This window comes from Corvus brachyrhynchos, unplaced genomic scaffold, assembly GCF_000691975.1.
Source record: "Corvus brachyrhynchos isolate BGI_N302 unplaced genomic scaffold, ASM69197v1 scaffold155, whole genome shotgun sequence".
Taxonomy (NCBI): Eukaryota; Metazoa; Chordata; class Aves; order Passeriformes; family Corvidae; genus Corvus; species Corvus brachyrhynchos.
The window spans coordinates 1,356,366-1,377,071 of NW_008238434.1; the positions used below are offsets into that span (position 1 = coordinate 1,356,366).

At 41.8% G+C, this 20,706-nt stretch overlaps 1 protein-coding gene across 1 annotated transcript in view; it reads right to left on the minus strand.

Annotated features, from left to right (window-relative positions):
- Window positions 1-19,312, minus strand: part of TPR (translocated promoter region, nuclear basket protein) — a 32,550-nt gene extending 13,238 nt beyond the window's left edge. The window contains 34 exon segments of the mRNA XM_008635413.2: window positions 238-436; window positions 1,461-1,607; window positions 1,760-1,970; window positions 2,322-2,452; window positions 2,712-2,843; window positions 3,445-3,582; window positions 3,953-4,100; window positions 4,287-4,471; window positions 4,561-4,764; window positions 5,393-5,509; window positions 6,044-6,196; window positions 6,414-6,580; window positions 7,056-7,224; window positions 7,386-7,526; window positions 8,270-8,404; window positions 8,663-8,825; window positions 9,088-9,236; window positions 9,323-9,462; window positions 9,543-9,653; window positions 9,656-9,690; window positions 10,713-10,939; window positions 11,463-11,570; window positions 12,073-12,270; window positions 13,040-13,131; window positions 13,873-14,013; window positions 14,499-14,586; window positions 15,584-15,664; window positions 15,785-15,877; window positions 16,109-16,273; window positions 16,879-16,982; window positions 17,315-17,411; window positions 18,329-18,402; window positions 19,136-19,240; window positions 19,297-19,312. Coding sequence (XP_008633635.2) covers window positions 238-436; window positions 1,461-1,607; window positions 1,760-1,970; window positions 2,322-2,452; window positions 2,712-2,843; window positions 3,445-3,582; window positions 3,953-4,100; window positions 4,287-4,471; window positions 4,561-4,764; window positions 5,393-5,509; window positions 6,044-6,196; window positions 6,414-6,580; window positions 7,056-7,224; window positions 7,386-7,526; window positions 8,270-8,404; window positions 8,663-8,825; window positions 9,088-9,236; window positions 9,323-9,462; window positions 9,543-9,653; window positions 9,656-9,690; window positions 10,713-10,939; window positions 11,463-11,570; window positions 12,073-12,270; window positions 13,040-13,131; window positions 13,873-14,013; window positions 14,499-14,586; window positions 15,584-15,664; window positions 15,785-15,877; window positions 16,109-16,273; window positions 16,879-16,982; window positions 17,315-17,411; window positions 18,329-18,402; window positions 19,136-19,240; window positions 19,297-19,312 — 4,564 coding nt within the window.
- Window positions 19,313-20,706: the final 1,394 nt, after the last annotated feature.

The following is a 20,706-nucleotide window of genomic DNA, read 5'->3' on the forward strand; positions in this document are numbered from 1 at the left end:
GGCTGGCCAAAAGTAAGCAAAACTTTTTCTATGTCCAGTGTACACAGCTAGTTATGTACCTCTAGCATCCCTGGAGGAATTCAATTTCAAACTTTAGAACAATTCCTGCAGCATCTAGCCTAGAAAACACTTTTCAGTAAAATATGAAGCAGGCCATATTTCACAAGCATCCTGTCTAAAGGTTTTTCCATAGAAATAATCAAAAATCTCTAAGGACAGAAAAAACAATTATAATACCAGCTAACTGTGCAATTTTCTGCTTGGCTGCAAGCAAGGTCTTCCTAGTTTTCTCTTCCTTCTCGGTGATCTGTTGCCTGAGCTGCTCTTCTTGAGTAGTCTTCTCTTGTAGATCTTGATGGAAACGGGCCAGTTCTGCCTGTAGCTGCATTATCTGCTCCTGGAGATTTCTAACTTCAGTTTCCTTTTCTGTTACTGTCTAGGGAGAGAGAAAGATTGCAATTGTTGGCCACAACCAACAACTCTGGCAAATACAGAGCCCAAGTTCCAAGGAGCTGGTATTAGCTGGCCACTGGATTAGGGTTAAAAGGCTTCTTATCAACAACAGGAGTTCAGTCCTCTCTGAACGCAAGAGCTGAAGAACAGCATTCTCTTCCCACTTATTCCAGGAAATAGTGTGAGACACACTAGACACAGGATTTAAAGCAGGCTTAAGATCCCTCTTTCCCAAGAACGTAGAGGCCACTTCCCATATTTCTGTGACATGCATTAAAACACCCTCCCATTCTTCACTTGTAGGAACCCAGAATGCAGAGAACATTTCTCTGCCTGTTTTGAAGGGTTCTACCCCCCTGGACAACACTGGTTTTGACCTTTGTCCTTGGAGAAAATTGCCTACCCTCTGGGAAGAATTAGAATCTACACTGGTGTGAACTAGGTTATAGAATACTAGGTAAGATTGTCACAGGGTGAAAAATTTAGAGGATTTGGGTTTGTTAATATAGTAAATAGATAAAAGCAAAAAACATCAAAATGGAGGATTGTTGTTCTCCAGACCGTCTTCTTCTACTGCTCCATATTCTGCAGTAGAAGTAGTTTGGGATGATTGGATAAAGAATTCCGCAGTTCCTGTCTACGTGACTAGATGATTATTACACACTGGTGGAAAAGTAAAAATAATGTATGCTTTTAGTGACCATTGGTTGATTTACCTTTAAAAAGGCTGTGTAATCTTGATAATTTGGCATTCTCCTGCATTCTCTGCTCTGTGCTATGTCTGGGTCACGTTAAGTGGCTCTCTGTTTCTCTGATAAGACTTAATAAACAACTATCTGAAAGCAGAGAAGGCTGAAAGTCCCGTTCATCTCTCGGACTCCTGGCAAAGACTCTAAAATTCTCCCCCATCAGGGGAGGCGTAATTAAGGCACGGTCAGTGTCATTCACTGTTACACAGTTAGGGCTGCAGTGGAGAACAGTACTCCAAAATTACTCGCTGTTCTTACCTTTTGTAAGCTTTCAACCTGAGTCTCCAAATTCTTTGTCTTCACTTCAGCTTGACCGAGAGTGTCTTTTAGCTCTTGTACTTCCTGGGCAGAAACTTGGTCTTCTTGTTGTTCTGCCAAAGGCTGAGTTGATGCTTCAGCAACCATCTGAAAGGCATCAAGGGGTACCAGGCTGAAGGGGACTATCTAATCACAATGTCATTACTTTCACAAGATGCTTTTGTGTGCCAAGTGACCGGTTTAGAAGTTCTGGGCAAACCCCAGAACTCTAAGGAATGCTCCATTTCAGTTCTATCTACCTTATCATGCTGTGCTTTCAGCTCCTCATACTGAGTCTTGTACCTGCGACCAATTTTCTTGACCTGTGTTATAGTTTTCACTTTCTCCTGTATGTCGGCCACTTTAGCATCCAGTTCTTTCTGCAAAGTGTCCTTTTCTGTTCTTATTTTAGTTACTTCATCCTTCAGGCTCTGAACAAGATTCTGGCTTGTAGTCAAAGATGCATTAGTTCTAAATGACAAGAGATCAGAGGGAGATGCAAACAAGATGCTTGAAAACATATCTACGTTTCAATATCACTTATTTATGCAACATCACAGGCATTATCTGTAGTGGATTATGTTTTCTAGGATTTTGCAATACAGAATAGAAATCATTCTACAATATATTACTTTGGAATGATTGCAGCTAATAGCTTGCAAAACATCTCTCATTTCACCTTACCTGCTTGTTATCAAGCCACTGAAAGAATACCAAAGGTTTCACAGTTACATGGAGACAAGAAATTACACTTCCACATACAGCTATAATTAGAATCTTTTGCTTTGCACAAAACCTTTTACAAATTGACTAATATCACACCTGGCAACTTCTGCTTTAAGCCTGCCTGTTTCTTCACTCATCTGTTGGACACGCTTGGCATTTGCCTCCTTCTCGGAGAGCAGCTTTCGATACTCTTCGAGATCGGTGTCCTTCTGCTGGCTCAGTAAGTGCTGAAAGAGGGAGAAAATGGGCATTTTTGTAAAATGATTACACAGTTATAGCCAGAAAATCTCTTTGAATTAGAGCCACTGCTTTTGCATTTTGATATGGAATAGCCAAATTTGAAGCTGCATGAACAAAGCTTTAACATTCAAACGTATTTCTTAGCTTTTTATTCTGCATAAGGATATGTAGCACTTTTTTTTAGTTGTTTGACTGGTGGGGCCTTTTTTTCCACACAATGTTCTTTGAAAGGAGGCATTCCCCCACCTGAGTCCGGGCTTTCCAGCGTTTAACATCCTCTTCCAAGAGCTTTTTCTCTGCCTGCAGCATCCCACTCTTCTCACTGAGCTCAGCATTCGACTCTTGCAGGGGCAGGATGTCTGCCTCGAGCTTGCGTACCTGGGAAAGCAAAGAAAGGGCTTACACTCTGCATCTCAGGAAACGGAAGGAATCCCTCAGGAAAAAGTCATGACAGAGCTTATTTCCCAACTCTCTGCCTTCCAGAGGTCAGCTAGAGGAAGAGAAAAGGACAAGGACAACAGCAGGGGATGATCTTACAGAGAAAAAAAATATTGGTACAACTTCCCAATCTTAGATGCTCACTCTCACTTTGGTACAGGAGAGATTATTAATGTTAAAATCCAAGGCACTGGATTCCATTAAAATAAGCACCATCTCCCTTTTAAACCCTTAATAAAGCTGTGGTCTGTTTTGTATGTATTCTTGTGCCATTTTTAGTTTAATTGCTGATAATATCCTTGTTCCTGCTACACCTCTAGCCACGGATAAACAATGACTTTTGGGTTCACATAAATGGAACTGAACCTCAAGCTTTCCAATGTCTTTTAAAATTCAAACTAGAAAGTTTCCTCACTAGTGTATGACTTCAAGGAATAATTAAAATCTAAATCATGTATTTACCATAACTAGCAATGGTATATCCAGACATTTAACTCATACACTGAATATCTGACAGGTTTATGTGAAGCTCAGTACTAACCTTTGCTTGTATCTGCTGTAGCTCTTGCTCCAGCCTCTCCTTCTCCTCCCTTAACATCTTGTTGGTTTCTATGAGTATGTTCATGGTCTCAGTTTTCTTCATCAATTCTTCATGCTGTGCAATAGTTTTTGCTGTTACCTGTGGAAAGATTCAACTCAGTCATTTGTTTTGCTTGCACGTGCACATCTACTCCACCTGGATCTGGTATAACGCCACCTTGGGAAGCTATCACGGCATTTGTTATCTCACCATGTACATTCAAAACAAGTAAATACGACTTAAGAAGCAGGAGATGGGGGGGAAAAAAGATAAATGATCTTTTCCCTAATTATGAGATTTTGGAATTGCCATGCTTTCTCACAAGACTCAGAACAAGACACTCCACTTTGTTATAAGGAATCCCAGTCTAAAAACCCCCAAATTCTTTTAAAAATTCATTTCTGGGCACAGGCAGCCCCCGAACAGCCCTGTACTCATTGAAATCACAAGCACTAACCCCCAGCCATACCTGCACCTTCTCCCTCTCAGCATTGAGGCTGTCCTGCAGCTCCTGGAGCTCCCTCTCCAGGTGCTCCACTCTCTGGCGGTACCGCAGGCTCTCCACCTGCGCCACCTCGAACCTCGTCTCAGCAATCTCCTTCTCCCGACGGATAAACCTGCAGGGAGGAGTTCAACACCACATCACACCAGGAAAATGTTCTCATGTAGTGCAACCACCTCCTACCTAGCAAAAAAGCACTTGAATTTTTAATATTATCCTTCAAGTATGAAGTAATACAGAACTATTTAAGCTCAAATCTAATTTATAACCCCCAGGAGAAGGAACCCAGAGCTAAGGTTACCTAAGAATCTCCAAGATTTGTTCCTGGGATTTGCCTTCCTCACTAAGAGAAACATTTGCTGCAGTTGGGATGGCTTCTTTCATGGAAGTCACCATCTTATTGCTCATGCTCTCCAGCTGCTCATGTAATAATCGATTTTGTTTTTCCAGATCCTCACAGCGGGACGCAAGTTTTGAAGCCTCATCCTACAACAAAATCATTCATGGACTGTGATTTCTGTGGCTGAATTTCTATTAACTGAAAAAACCCACTGACACAGCAAAGCTCATCACACCTTGATCATTCTCTCTCTCTCTTCCCAGGAGGCTTTGGATTCCAAGAGCTCAGACTCCACTTTCCGAGTGGCCTCCTCCAGCTGCTGCCTCACCGCTGCGTTCTTGGCGACTTGTTCTTTGATGGCCTGTAGTGCCTCCACATCAGCAGCATGAAGCATCAATTCCCGCTCATATTTGTTCTGAGCTTCAGAAGCCATCATTGCCTGCACAAAACCAGAATAAATAAACTCTGCTACCCTTACTTTGTACGTTTGACATGTACAAAGAGACAAAATCAGTGACCACAAAGCAAAAAGAAAACCACTGTTCAAAACCTCTGCTATTCTCAAGAACAGGAAACATGGAAATGCTCATCTACTATATTTGGGGTTGGATTAAACAGCCAGAAGTTTTTCAACATCCTTGACACCGATTAGTGCTGCTGAAATGCTCATCTGCAGAAAAGTAAATTCCCTTTAAAAAACAAGGCAATAATCTTATCAGCTGCTGGTAAATATCACATTGCCCCACAGCTGCAAAAGATGACAATTATGTTTTGGGTTAGAAAAATACTTTCCCATTGTCTTAGGGGGAACATTTTCTGCTCCCTCTTCAGGACATGGAGGCAGCAATTAATTAAAACCAGCTAATTACAGTCCCAAACAAATCTTTTTACATAATGAAACGGACCTTAGAGACAGAAATCTATTGCATTCGATAAGCAGCTGCTCCCAAAATAGAGAATGTGCTCTCCCAGCACTTTTCCTGCCTCCAGCAGTCCCTGAGTAACTGCTGAAAGTTAACACGAATTTTGCTGTCCCTGGCTAAAACAGGCAAACACCACAAACATACCTGTTCCTGGCAGTCCCTCCTGGCCTGTTGTTCATTATTCAGAGCTGTGCTGGCTCTCTGAAGAGCTTCCTGAACTTCTGACTGCACAGCTGACAGACTCTTCTTCAGTTCTGAAAGCTGCAGTGACAGAGGAACAACAAAACAAAGTAAGGACAAACACAGGACTAAGTCGCAAAGTATTTGGCAGAGTACTGAACACAGTCATTCATAATGGTGATTATTATTTATAGATTAAAATTAGTATTAAAAGAGACAAATACTTTCTATATTTTGACTTATTAATATACAGAGCTCTTTCCCAGTAAAAATATAATCCTTTACTTTCAGAGTTGGACCTGCAGTAATTCTAGTTACAGTCATTTTGTATCCTTCTGAAACCTCTCACAAAGGCTGTTACTTATGTTTTCCTGCTCAAAGCTCACACTGAGAGTGACACCTTTAAAAACACAATCGCTCCACTGAAGTGACACTCTTAATGTACTGCCCAAGTTTGGAAACCTCTCACAAATTCAGGTACCCTGTGTACACTCTGAAAGATCTGGTTCAGGACACTGCTGTACTGTGAAACCCAAGTGAAGCTGAGGAAGCTTTGTGAAAGGCCATTCCTGGGGACTCTCTACCAGGGGGTCTAAGGTGGGGGTCAGTACATACCTGTTGTTCCATGTTCTCCACAGCTTTACGCTTCTCCTCCTGCAGTTCTTGTTTCTCTTTTTCTGACTCCATCAGCTTCTTTTCCAGCTGTGCCTGATATTCCGAAGACTCCTTCAGACGAGCTTCAACTGTTGTACGAACTTCCTCTGTCACCTTCATTAAAATCCATCATGAGATCCATTTTTTATCCCATTAAATACATTATTCTGATAAAAAACTGCAATTTTATTAACATTTTAAAGCCAGAATAGGTATTCTCAGCATCTAATTTAGAACAACAACACTGAAATTGTGGAGAATCACAAACTGCAATGAAGTTTTGCTCTAACAAACAATTAAAGTAAATAAAAATAAGTAATTAACGACTTACTTCTTTTTCCTTATTGAGAGATTCTTCCAGGCTAAGAACCATGGCCCTGTACTGCTCCACATTACTGGAACTAGTCTTGAGCCTCTCTCTCAGGTCATTGACTTGTTCCTCAGCTTGTCTCAGCCGACTTACAAGGTCATCCACATCTTCATTTGTACCAGGCTGACCTGCAATAGTAGAACACATTCATTAACTGAAGTTCAACTTAGTTTTAAAACCACTGTTCTCTTGAAAAGTGAAGTAATATTAGGATAATAACATGATAAAAACAATTATTTTCACAAAGCTTCCCTAAATAAAAACTGTAACCCCTCACTAAAATAATGGATTACAATTAACATTGTTGACTATTTAAAACTATGTAACCTAATACATGTAAGCTCCTTCAAATGAAAATAAAAGGAATCCTTTAAGAAGCTTTCCTTTATTTTTCCCCTTTGTCAAAGACTGCTTGGATGTGAATTTTACATTAGCAAATCATGCTGGTTATCATTTGTCTGAGTATGTGATTGCAGTAACAAAGAGGTTTATTATTTAGTGTACTGTTGTCCCAATTCTAACTATTATGGACTGTGAATTTTACCATTTTGCAGATGGTAACGCTTAGCATGAAGAGAAATTAACTGTGGAGGAAGATTTTACCCTTCCCTGGAGGCCTCTGTGAGGACTGGGATGTGAGCTGGGCCTCAGTGTTGTTCAGCTGCTGTTTCAGCATGGCGTTTTCCTTCTGGGTGTTCTTCAGGAGCTCCTTTGTGTTGATGTGACGGTTGGTCTCCGTCTCCAGCTGCCTCTTCAGGTCCAGGATATGAACCTGCAAGCACAAGGTTCTCCAGCTTGCAATGATTCCCAAATGGCACAGGGGCCGAGCGCGGTTCTGCATGCATGTCAGGTATGGAGAAGAGCACACTGCACTCTGGCAGAAGCACCTGGGGCTTTGTTTTCCTCCAAACGAGTGCAGCAGTTTCCACTCACCTCTTGATTCTTGGTAAGGGAATGCCTTTGTTCCACCTCACTTTCCAGTTTCTTCTCCAGCTGAGATATCTCACGCTCCAGCTTTTCTATCTGATTATTGAGTCTCTGCTTTGTTTCTGTCTCAGATCGCTCCAGTATTCCCTGAGAAAAGAGCACAATGCACTTTGCTGACAACACACCTCAGTAATTTTCTTCTGAATTGCTGCAGCGCTTCATACAAAGTTGTCACAATACTTCTCCCATCAAAAAAAATAATTAAAGAATAGGCAGATACAGAAAATGATGAAAAGTAGCACTTCAAATGTTTGACTTAGCTTTGAAGTTTTTTTTAATAATGTTGATACAATAGATATTATTAGAAGAAAATCTATTATCCAGTCTAAATGCTACGGATTTAAAAACCTCCAAAAGATCTACTAGAGAAATAGAAGTCAGTCACATGATAAAATGGGCATCCTTAAATACACTCTAAGTGTCAATATACCTTATAATAAATTAGATAAATGTAGAAAAGTAAATATAACATAACAGCAAAATAAACTACCAAGGCAGGCACTGGTAAATTTTGCTATCATAAAAATTAACATTACAAATTCTTTCCTTTCACTTTGTTTCATGTGTGTTGTTACCATTTCATTATGAAAACCTTTCTCATCAACTCAGAAATCTCAGGACATTGCCCAGGTAAGTAACAGAGTATCGTAATGTAGGACAGGAATCCCAAACTTGCTGAAACAAGTTGCTGAAGTATTTTATGTCACATTGACTTGTAACCACATAAAAATCCCAGTCAAGACCATGACTCTTTTATTTGATTTTCATGGGTATTTATAGAAAAGCCTGACAGACAGACCCAACCCGGGCATAAGAATAGCACCACATACCTGAATTGTTCTCAAATTTGTGAGCAGCAAGTTCTGTCCTCTTTGTTCAACCAGCAGAGAGTCACGTTGCTGTGTCAGACGCATGTCTGACATCTTCAGGATATCCTTCTCTTTTTTCAAGTTTTCTACTCTCACCTTTAAGACAGCAAATAATAAGAACTTTGTTGCCAATCCCAAGTCCAACCCTTAAATTTAGTATTATTTTAAAATCCATGTGAATTGAACCAAGAACAGTAAGAACAGCACTACTGGACATTCCGCTTTCCCTGCAAACTGAAACACCTTGGAATGTTGTTACGTCTCCACTCTTCACTTGAGACATTTCAGGATAATCATAAGGAAAGCTCTCGTGCTACCTTGGAATACCCCGCAGTGCCACACACTGTTACTGACCTCAGCCACTGCCAGTTTTTCGTTTGCTCCCCTCAGGTCCTGAGTCATGGTGTTAATGATCTGCTCCTGCTTCTGAGTGGTTGCTGTGAGCTTCTGGGTTCTCTCGTGCAGGGAGGTGATTTCCCGGCGATAGGCTTCCACATTGTCCTGCAGCATCTCGTACCTTCCAGGGAACACAGGAAAGCCAGTCTGCCACATTGCACTGTCCAGCTCACCAGGGGCATGCACACAGCTGTGCGTTTCATGGTTTAATGCTTCAGTTTGCACATACGTGCCTCACTCAACTGCAGCTTCCATTCTTGATCCCACCTGCACTATTTCCTTCATGTTCTTACACAGAATTGACAGTATCAATGTTTAACTGAGCAAACAATATCAAGCAGCCAGAGAACATGTAAGGCAATGATATTACATAGCTGAATTACCGTTTGGAGGCAAATTCCAGCTGTGTGGATATCTTGGCATTTTGTGACCTCAAGTCTGTGACCTGCTGCTGAAGCTTTTCATTCTGTTCATTCAGCAGCTTGTCGTTCTCTGCCTTTTCTTTTTTATAGTTCTCAAAAACTTCCTGCAACTGCAACAAAGAACAGACATAAAAGTGCTTACCAAGTGTAAAAAGAAATAGGGACAGCTTTGTGCAGTGTCTGCTGAAAAATGTACCTGCTTAAGAGCAGCCTTGGCCTCCACAGTCTCCACGGACTCACTCATGGACACTGGAGCAGGAGTCGCCATGGACTGAGGTAAATTCGGGCGCTTTGGAGTAGATGTAAGACAGATCTCCTCTGGTAACGTACCTGAGGCTACAAAAAGGTAAAGGGGGTTTTAAAGCAACACTTCTGCTTGCCACAGCAGATATTAACAGCTCCTGCAGCCTGGGTACCTTGCAGAGGAATGATGGCCCCCGTGGTCTGGGTGAGCAGGATGCGGTACATGTCCCGCTGGCGGACGATGGACTCCCCGAGCTGCAGCTGGGGCTGGCGCGCCTCCCCGCCGCGCACTCATCCAGCTGGCTCTGGAGCTCTGAGATCCTGAAACAACAACAGCTGCCTTCAGCAACATCACAGAGGCACATCCAGGTGCTCCAGGCCCCTTCCTTCTAGAAGGACAGTGAGGGGCTGGAGCCTGTCCAGGAAAGGGAACAGAGCTGGGGAAGGGGCTGGAGCCCCAGGAGCTGCTGAGGAAGCTGGGAAAGGGGCTCAGCCTGGAGAAAAGGAGGCTCAGGGGGGACTTTCTGGCTCTGCACAACTCCCTGACAGGAGGGGGCAGCCAGGGGAGGTCAGGCTCTGCTCGCTGGGAACAAGGGACAGGATGAGAGGAAACTGCCTCAGGCTGTGCCAGTTGGACATCAGGAAGAATTTTTTCACAGAAGGGGTTGTTAAGCATTGGAAGGGGCTGCCCAGGGAGGTGTTGGGAGTCCCTGGAGGTGTCCAAGGAAGGCCTGGACGTGGCTCTCAGTGCTCTGGGCACAGCTTGGATTCGATCCTGGACATCTTTTCCAAACTTAGTAACTCTGTGAACCTGTGACAGAATCCTCTGAAGTTCTAGGAGACAGGCCTTTGGGCTGCCATGTGTAGATGAAAAAGAAAGCAGGCCTCTTCCTTGAACAGCAGAATTCTATTCACATGAATAACTTCCAGAATGTCAGTAGCATGAGCAGAGAGTCAGACTGAGAACCTTTCACAGAGAATTCCATTACCTGTGTCCTTCACAGTAGTGATTTAGATATGCACACATGCAGGTTTTTGTTCAGCTAACAGGAATGAAAACTTATCTTTTTGAAAAGCAGCTCTGTTGTATGAAATCAGTCACAAGAAGTCTGACAATTATTTTTACTTCAGGTTTTGATGACAGGACCTATTATAAGATATAAAGCTATAAAGCCATTTTAATATAAACCTGAAGGTCCTGTAGCTTAATAAGAACTGCTTTTATGAGTTACATAGCTGCTGCACACAATTAATAACAATCAGAAGTGAAAAACTGAACAATGCTTGAATGAATCCCTGTTACTACTTCGTACAAAGTTAATGAAAATGAAGGGGTGACCTACTTAGATGATGTCGTTTCTTGCTCCTCTTTTTCTCTTGCCTCCCCCAGCTCCCGAAGAGCCACCAGGAGACGCTGATTCTGCTGCTGAAGCTCTTGGATATTTCTGTAGGAGACCAGGTGTTGAGTGATCACTTCAGAAGAGCTGCTGATGTCAGCAGAGCTCACTGCTTCATCACGGATCACGTGGTTGCCTCTGGCTTCTTCCAGTTCCATTAACAGCACACAGATCTGAAAGAGAACAGTCCTCCTGTAAGGCCTGCACAGACTCTAAAGTTTGCTCTGAAAAACAACATATTAGAAATAAAGGACTTGGAAAAGAAGGGGTTTTCCCTACGATGTGCAGACAATTACTATCGATAAATTCTTGTAAGATAATAATATGACGGAAAATATAGCTTGACAAAAAGCAACAAGATCAGAAGTACACAAAGTGTTCCATTCTGTGAACAGACCACAGGACAGTCCAATCTAACAAAGAAATGATACAGATGAGTGAGTTTTCCATGTCAGACGCTTAACGATATTATCCTAAAGCAGCACCACTTCTATCCAGCTAAACTTAATCCACTTTTGAATGCAGAAGTACCATGCTGTCCTGAGCAGAAGCTTTCAAGTCACCAAGGTACTTAGGACAACCAAAGTCTCCATGACTGTGGCTGAACACAACTTCCAAGTAAACGTCAGAAACGCAGCAGCACATGAATAAACCAATTGCAAACAGCACATTTAACCACAGCAACATTTCTTCTACCTGCTGGGAGAGATCCTTCACTTGCGCTTCCAGTCTCTGGCTCTCCCTCTCAAAGAAGGAGGCGTATTTGTTGGCTTGGTCCGCGCTGTCCTGCAGGCGACGGATCTCCTGCAAGCACACCAACAGGAGCAAACATCACATCTCAACCGGACACATTCCTTTCCAGAGAGGTAATAGCTTGTGCAGACACGCCTGGGGAACCAAATTGCTCCTTAAAGTTATGCTCCCAAGATTAAACTCCAGGTGTTCCGGAATCAAAAGCCACGTTCTTTTGTGCTGTATTGGTGTATGCTTTAAAACTAGTGGGACGGGAGCACTGAAGTCCAATTTTACGCCAAATAAACACTGAACTTTGTTTACAGTGAACCTACTCCCTCAGAAAACCAGAGACTCTAAATCACCATTATAAAAAAACTACAAGATACATTGGTTCTGCAAAATACTTTGCACAGTTCCAGAAATCACAAGCCAGGAAGTCCAACACATCTTTTCCCATAATTAAAGTTGACTGAAAGATCCATTTCATACACTACAACAGCAGTTAGGTTTAAAGATTTGAAAATTAATTTTTTTTTCCAAAACTATACATGCTCTTTTATTTTATACTGACCTTCATAGCTTGTTCAAGCTTTGCAGACAAACTTGCAACAGCTTTTTGAGAATGCTCAAATTCTTCACGCTGACGTTTTAAGATTGGGGCTTTGGCTTCTACTTCCTGCACTATTTCATCCAAATATTTATTGAGTCTCTTATTCTCCAGCTTTTCCATATGCAACTGATCCTGAGTTTCTACATAGGCATTGTACAGCTGCAACAAAAAGGTTTTGGGCTGTTTTTGATACGTCTGTACAGATCTCTAAAGAACCACTGGTAATGATACAGTTCATACCTTAAGGCACGACAATTTTATGCAACTCTGAACCAGTTAATTCAGAAAAACAAGCTGGACTTCTAAAATATGGTTTTAGGACTCCTATCACAGCAATGAAGTTACACATATTAATTTTAAAATGGCAAACTTTATAGTGCAACTGTCTGCAATAAAAGAATTCTACTTAAGAGGCACAACTCTTAAGCAAGTTTAAGACAACAGAAATATCAAAACCAGTAACACAGCATAAAGGAATTTAATGTCTGGACAAAACAATCAATAACAAACAATGACAATACAAATTGCATAACCAGAAGTGTAAAAACCCCTAGAATCTGTATGACCTATCATTATGCTAATTTTTTTGCAAGCATAGGCCAAAAGCACAGCAGTACAGATGAAAAATTATGTAAATAAGCAAAAAACAAAAAAAAGGCTGCTCCTGCCAAAAATGCATATAGAAAGTAAGTTTATATTAACAAACCCCATTTATTTCCAAATTTGCTCTACTAAAGAAAAACTGTAAGGCATGTTGAAAAATATCGCAGTAACTTAGCAAGTGAAGTCTGTCTCAAGTAAGATTTCCTTGCCTCCATCAGGCATGACCCCAAACCCAAAGAGTGCCCCAAGCCAGCACCTTTCCATTCTCAGAGCATCACTGATGGCATCCAAGGGCTTTGCTGCTGGAGAGGTTGTGCTCACTCACCTCAGTTAACTTCATGCCAGGCTTGACCACTTTGGCCACTGCTGCAGCAGTGGGAGACATGGCTGCCAGCTCCTCCTCGGACAGGATGGCTCCTGGAGACACAACCCCACAATTACCATCCAAAAGCTGCAATAATCCCCACCAGAAATACTCTTAAATATCATATCTGACTGGCTTTATTTGAATTGCTGAAAAGCTGTTGCTACTAGGACTCCTAAAATTTAAATATTTTCAGAACATGAGCAGTCGAAATAGCTGGAGAAAGGCTTAACCTCAGGTTTATCACACTGTCAGAGGTTTGGAGTAGCAGAGCACTGGTTTATTTTCATTAAATTAACACAGGGATAGAGCAAATGTACTCCATGCCTCTGTTCCTTCCTGCTCTCTATCCTTTAGAAACTATGGACATGCAGCAAACAACAAAAAAGACAGAGCTAAAACAGTGAATACTGAGCAAGATTTAATGTCAAACAGAAATTTAAGGACAGAGTTTTGTTTCCTGTTGCCTTTTTTTTGAAGGGGAAAATAAGAATAGCTTATCTCCCTCTCCAGAAAACCACTAAAAGCATGATGATTCAGCCTTGAAGAAAAGTTTCCTCTCCATTTTCTTTGTTTTGATAACAGATTAACAAAAGAACTTCAAAAAACACTAAGACAGATATGCACTTTCTGCTGAGGGGAGCATATTTATATACATATATAAGCATATGTATATATATGAAAAACCTTCTAAAATGAATTATTAGAAATGACGAAAGATGAAGTTAGATTAATGCAGCTGGTTCTTACAGAAATTCAGCACAGCATTTCCTTGAAAGATGATAAACACCCACCTTTGCGCTTTGTAGCTGACAGTAAATCATTGGCATTCTCCAGCTCCTTCTCCAGCTTACTGATCTTCTCTCTCAGCTCCTTCTCCATGACAGCTTTTGACTCCTCCACCTCAGCCAAATGCTCCTGGGCTGCTTTATTAGCTAAAATTAAATCAGACAAGCAGGTTGTGTGTTGTGATTGGTTTTATTTTAAAAAAATCAAAATTTACCTGTGTACCTTAAATTTTACTTTATATGATCTGCAGAAGTTCATGCTGGTAAGAAAACTCAACAGTGTGAGAAAAGCATGAACCACTGCCTATCATCTTTGCTTAGAAAAGGGCAAAAATATGAACTGTTCTTAGCAGTGAAAAGGAATCTAAACTAAAAAACTAAAGTGAAGACATATCTTGCAAAATTAGACTGTTTCATCAAAATCCATAGTAAAATTCCAGGAGTATTTGAAAATACTTCCCCAAATAGCAGTAAATTCAACTAGTCAGGTACAACTTTTGTTACAAAGGGACTGATATTTCTATCACCCCAAAAGCCCAAGGAAATTCCTTTCAGGAACACAAAACTCCCATTTTTCAGAGCACCAAGGTACTCCAAGGAGCCCAACTGCTCTCCTCCCTTTGCCAGCTTACCTTCACCTGCTTCCTTCAGGAGCTTGTGCAGCTCTTCCACTGCTCCTGTCAGCTCCTTGCTCTTTGCCTCTGAGTCATCAGCAGCACTCTGAAGAAAGTTTAGCTCACCTTTAGTATACAGCAACAGCAACCCCACGTTTACAAGAAAGCTTAAACTGACCACAAATTATGAGCAGAATTTTCTGAGTAAAATGCTGAAAGATTCACCTAAGCTGGACAATCCCTTCCATGCGGATTAAGTCTCACTTTGATGCAAACTGCCTACCTGAGAGTAAGAAGCATCAGACTCTGATTTGATGTGACAATTCCCAATACAATGTATGACCTTTAGCTGTTTACAGCTACTGCTGGCTCTTTCCTTTTCACTAAAGAAAACCGGGAATTTTCAATACTCTATTTCAAACAGTCTGAAAAAGTTGGTATTTTTAGGGACTCTTAGACAACAGTTTATGTTTCTGTGCTTCCAGCTTCAGATCTCCGAGTGCAAAGCTCTACAATGTTTATTTGGGTATCTGTGCAAGAAAGCTCAAAGCAGAGCTCAGTAACCTGGGCACTAAAGTGTACAAACCAAAGAGCAAGCAGTTGTACACTTTAGCTGACTTAGTCAGAAGGTTACAGTTATTTTTCACTCTTTGAGCCAACAGAACAAACAAATAATACTTGTTTACATGGTGTGTCTTTGACACAGCACAGGACATTCAGCTGGGTCCTAACCAGGTCACCAACACCTGCAGTGTTCAGAAATGAACTTCTAACTCCGAAAAATCTCTTCCACAGTCACACTTTCCAATAGATCCTAAGACATAACCACATTTTTACAACATGAAACCTCAAAATAGTTGGCATAAAATTACTATTTCAACCCCAGTTTTGCTTATTCTCCAAGATCATCCAAACAATGTAAGAGTCTAAATGCTGACTAAGACAGCTGCAAAGAAAACAATGCTTTGGATGTTTCACAAAATCCTGCAAAGGAAGTTAGCCTTTCCCACATCCACATTTTGTGGGGAAAAAAACCTCCAAACTGGCCTGCATTGCATAAGATTTGGCCCCTACTACAGTTACAACAGAATTAACAAACTCACCTTATACAAGTTGGATAATTTCATGTGGGCATTCAGTTCATTGTGGAATCTCTCCTCCATGCTTGCCTGCTGCTCTTTTGCCTGGCAAATGAAAGAGGACACAGAGTAGAGGAGCATTCCACTATTTCTATTTCACTCATCTTATTATTTGATTTGTAGAAGCAACTGGAATGCTGTTTCATGTATTTCAAGCTGTCTCACCTCCTTCAGTTTATTCAAAAGTTCTTCCACATGCTTCTGGAGGTTTTCATTTGACTGTTTCAAGCTGTTCACCTGTTCCTCCATTCTGGAAACCTATTCCGAGAAGAAATAAGAACACCATAGAAAATTTGTAGTTCCTAGTCCAGTTTCTTTTAGAAAATACCTGTCTCGTTGTTTTTAACCTACAAATAAAAACAAACCCAAAAGTTGCTGAAAGAGCAGAAAGGGTCACTCAAATAGAGTTATTAAAGTACTTGGCTTTCTTTAATACAGTTAATCAGGTGGTATAATTTCTAAGAAATGACAATTCAATAATTACATTACCTCCTCCTTTTTGTTCTCCAGATTACATTTGAGCTCCAGGATTTCATTGCCTCTCTCCCTGGCAGTATGGAGCAGTTCATCTGTTTTGGCTTTCAGCTCAGCATTCAGCCACGTGTTCTGGCTCTGCAGCAGCTCTTTTTCTTGCTCCAGCCTTTTCTCCCGGTACTGAAAAGAGAATTGCACAGTAGGATTGTAGTGGTTCCATGGAAAAGAAAGCAGCCAGTTCAACTACTTTGATTAGAGGAGGAGTAGCAAAATGTACTGTCATTTGGTAAATACAGGCAATGCTCCTTATCACACTGGTAGAAGTTACAACTATCAAGCAACAAGCAATTCCTGCCATTTGAGGGAGTTTCCTCCAAGTTGACATTAGCTGGGAACATGAACTAGATTAGAAGCCTTTTAGAGGAAATTAGTTATGATATTGACATTTTTGTCCCTTCCTCCTCTCTTTATGGAGTTTATTCTGCCCACAGAGTAATGGTACAGGTTCACAGCTAATTATTTTTCTCCTTTGTACCTCCCTTCACGAAGGAGCAGCCACCACTGCCACCAAGGAGGCCTGGACATGCTTGCCCAGCCCGATACCCCATATCTTCTAGGAATACACATCTCACTTCCAGTCACAGACACCAATTTTATAATAAAAGAACCTGCTATAAATAACAGCTGCTCACTTGACCTACTTTCTAAGGAATTACAACAAAATGATGATTACATCACACACAAACAATGCAGAACACACACTGAGCTGATAAAGCCCTACTCACCTTCATGGAAACATCTGATGTTTGAAGCTCATCCAACTTCAGCTGAAGTTTTGCCTTTTCTGTGTTTGCCGCTGTGAGCTTTTCATTTAAGCGTTTAACGTCCTCTGGAGGAGGAAAATCAGTGTTAGAAAAAGCTGTTGCATAACAGCTTTAATTACTAAATTGTAAAGAATGACAACAGTCAAGATACTTTGGATGTAATTGTATGTTGGGCACTGAGATATTGTATAAGGCATGTTTTTAAACAGAGAAAAACAAGCACCAAACTGCTGGTTTTCTGCAATTACTGTGTTATTTCCTGCCTTGTTTCCTTTCCTCTAAACAGTTTCCTGCTAAACCAGTATTTGGTGCTGCAGGTACAAACTGCATGTTCCATTCAATTCAGTTGTTCCAGCAGGTTTTATTTGGTATTTCTTGACTGTGTTCCTGGCTGTACCATTTAAATGTTCAACTTCCTGAGATCGCCTTTCAGTTGTTCGGAACAAGTCTCTCTTCTCAGCTTCCAGTTCTTCCTTCTCTCGACTTAACTGGCTCTGAAAAAGATTGCAGAAGGGCACCAAAGAAATGTGATCAGCTCTGTGGAACAGTTTATAGCCACTACTTACGCTCAGAATCACAAAGCAGCAAGCTAAACCTCAGTGAGTTACCCTAGCCAACTGAACACTGGGATAAGAGGCTTAGAGTGGGCAGACAAATCACAATGGAATTGTTCAAAACTGCATTTCCATTTCATATTCTTGGAAGGACAGCTGTGATAGTCAAGAATTTACTGCAACCGTTTTATTTGGTTAAATAAAAGGGGTAACAGAGTAAACAAGGAACGAGCACGTGCATCAATATAAAAATCCAAACCAAGGCAATAATCTTGGATCATTTACAGGCTGCACTGTCTCTGCCCTCAAGGTACCACTACAAAGCACCTCAGTCAGGCTCAGATAAGCTGCTCTGGGGAAACAATCAGATCCATCTTATCATCGTGGAAAAAATCAATCCCATCAACTTGTGCTATTTAGCTTCCTGCTCCAAAATTACTGTTCTGCTGGATCAGTCAGCTCAAGTGACTCATCCTGCAACCCAGTGACTTTTGGGCAAAACACAAGGAAAACTGTGCCAGAGTGTGGGAAAGGATGGAGGAAAACAGAATGCTTGTTTATACCTTTGTCTGAATTTTGGGGGTTTGGTTTAAAGTCACTTCACAACAGGTTGCAGCTGGAATGGAACGATCCATCCAAACTCAAACAAGAGCGCCTGCTCACCTGTCATTCAGTTTGCTAAAACCCCACCTTTTACTTCAACACTTCCTGCACACATGCCCCATGGACAGGTAAATATCTCCATGAGCTCCTACTGGTACCGATCTTGATTCTTCATTGGGAACTGAGTGCATTCTGTGCTGCAAAGGGCCACGGGAGCCACAGGATTTCAGTTCCTGGCCACGTCCTGGCAGTACCTGAACGGCTGCGTTCCGGTCCTGGGCAGCCTCGAGCTCCTTGTTCTTCTCGCTGAGTACCTTCAGCTGCTCATCTGGGGGGGAAGGAACAGCAGTGAGGGACCTCCACTAGAACGTGACAGAATTCGCTCTCCAAATGCAACGGAGTCAAAATTTCCCGGACAAACATTTTTAACAAAAGAGAGAGAAAAATTCCAGACCTCACTCTGGATTGACAGGGCTACTGAGGCAGACTAAGGCAATCCTTAGAGCAGAAGCACCTTTCGTGAGGATCCATACATAGCCCACTGTACTGTTACTACACAGTAAGCTGTTGCAGTGGGGATACTGCAACATGCATAGATCAAACCAGGAGTCCCGTGGAAAGGAAATATATATGGACGGACAGATTCCTGATAGCTGTTTCAGAGAGCTTTATTTCTCCGGCCGCACGGCCGGGGCTGTGCTCAGGAACTGTTCCAGTCACCGGACCAAGGCTCCTTTGCCCGCGCAGGGAACACAAACCAACCAACGGGAACGAGGCTGAGCAGGGGCAGGGAAGCCCCGTGTCTGTGCCCTCAGGGCCCCTCTCCCAGGGCTACACGGCGGGGGAGGAGACCCCAACAGTAAGGGGCTTCTTTTCCATGAGAACAAAAGACTCCATTAAAAAAGGCCCACTTGAGCACACCACCAAAAACACACCTCTACAAATGCAGCTGACGGAGAGATTTTCAGCTCCTGCGTAAAACCTGCAGCAGTTCACACAACACTGGACTGAAGGGTGAAGATGCTACACAACACCTAAGAACGTTACACAGCTACACTTACGAAGCTTTTCAAGCTCCTCCCGCAGAGTTTGACATTCCTGGGTCTTGTTTACAAGTGTTTCCTGACTCTGAGCCAGTCGCTTTTCCACTTCAAAGTACTGTTGCTCTGCAAAATAACAGAGTCATCTCAGTTTCACTTAATCAACAGTTTTTCTTTCTCACCTTTACCAAGGATCATTTTAAAGAAAATATCTAAAAACACTAAGACTGTAATAAAATTTGAAGAAGAAGGAAAAAAAAAAAACCCCAAACATTTTTGAAGGCAAAACCCTTTATTTCCACATTGAATGGATGTTGTTTAAAATACTTTGCTAGCATGACAAGTGATATGTTTCCAGAAACCGTGATACGTTTCAACCTGGTCTAGTGGAAGGTGTCGCCGCCCATGGCAGGGGTTGGAATGAGATGGGCTTTAAGGTCCCTTCCAAGCCAAATCATTCCACGACTCTGTGAAATGATCCATCAAATAAGAGCCTAATTAATCTGAACAGCTCTTTAACATTTTTGATGTAACCAGAGACATTGTATCAGCCCAATTCTGCAGCGTGGGCTCATCAGCTTGAAACTTCTTTTACCTCTGGAGTATTTCTATACACATACAATAAAATCCACAAAACCCCAGGTATCAAGGGATTTGATCTGGGGAAACTTTTCATGAAGACTTCTTAAAATTAATTCCTGGGCTCTATTCCCTTAGCAGTGAAAAAAAAAAAAAAAGATCTGGATTTTGGTGATCTGAAACAGTAACTGTGTCATGGAGCTTCAGTGTAAAATACTCAATAAAAGCAGAACTAAGCCCACTCCTGGGCAGGACAGGTTTCTAAGGAAGTACTGAGGGATGTCTGTTTATCTCTTCCTTCCTCTCATACTTTACAATTCCAAATAATGCTGCACCTCCTGCCACACACGGAAGAATGGACCTGGAAGAGAGTAACCTGCTAAAATCTGTGGGTTACCTTAATTTACAGCACGTTTTATTAATGCATTTACCAAGATTCCTACCATGAAAGAGATTAAAAAGCTGAAAGGTAGAAGTGAAGTTTACATTAGAAGAGTCTCACATTCCCAGCTAATTAACTCATGTTCACAACCTCATACTCCTGTCTCCTGCTCTCTGCTGCTATTACTGTTCTGTGATCAACTAAGTCATCTCCAAATCAATATGAAAATATTGATTCCATCAGGATCATTTTACAGAATGGAATTTAACAGTGAAGTATAAACCTAAGGCTGTTTGAGAGCTGGGTGAACAAAGCTGCATTTCTCAGCTCCTCAACGAGGACCAGAGCAGACTGAAGCACAGAACTGTTTAGGTTGGAAGAGACACCTAAGATCAGAGTCCAACCACTGCCCAGCACTGCCAAGGCCACCACTGACCCATGTTCCCAAGGGCCACATCCACACAGCTTTCAAATTCCTCCAGGCATGGCAACTCCACCACTGCCCTGGGCAGCTCTCCCAGGCATGGACAGCCCCTTCAGTGAAGGAACTCTCCCAATGCCCAACTCGAACCTCCCGTGGCTCAACTTGAGGCCGTTCCCTCTCCTCCTGTCCCTGTTCCCTGCGAGCAGA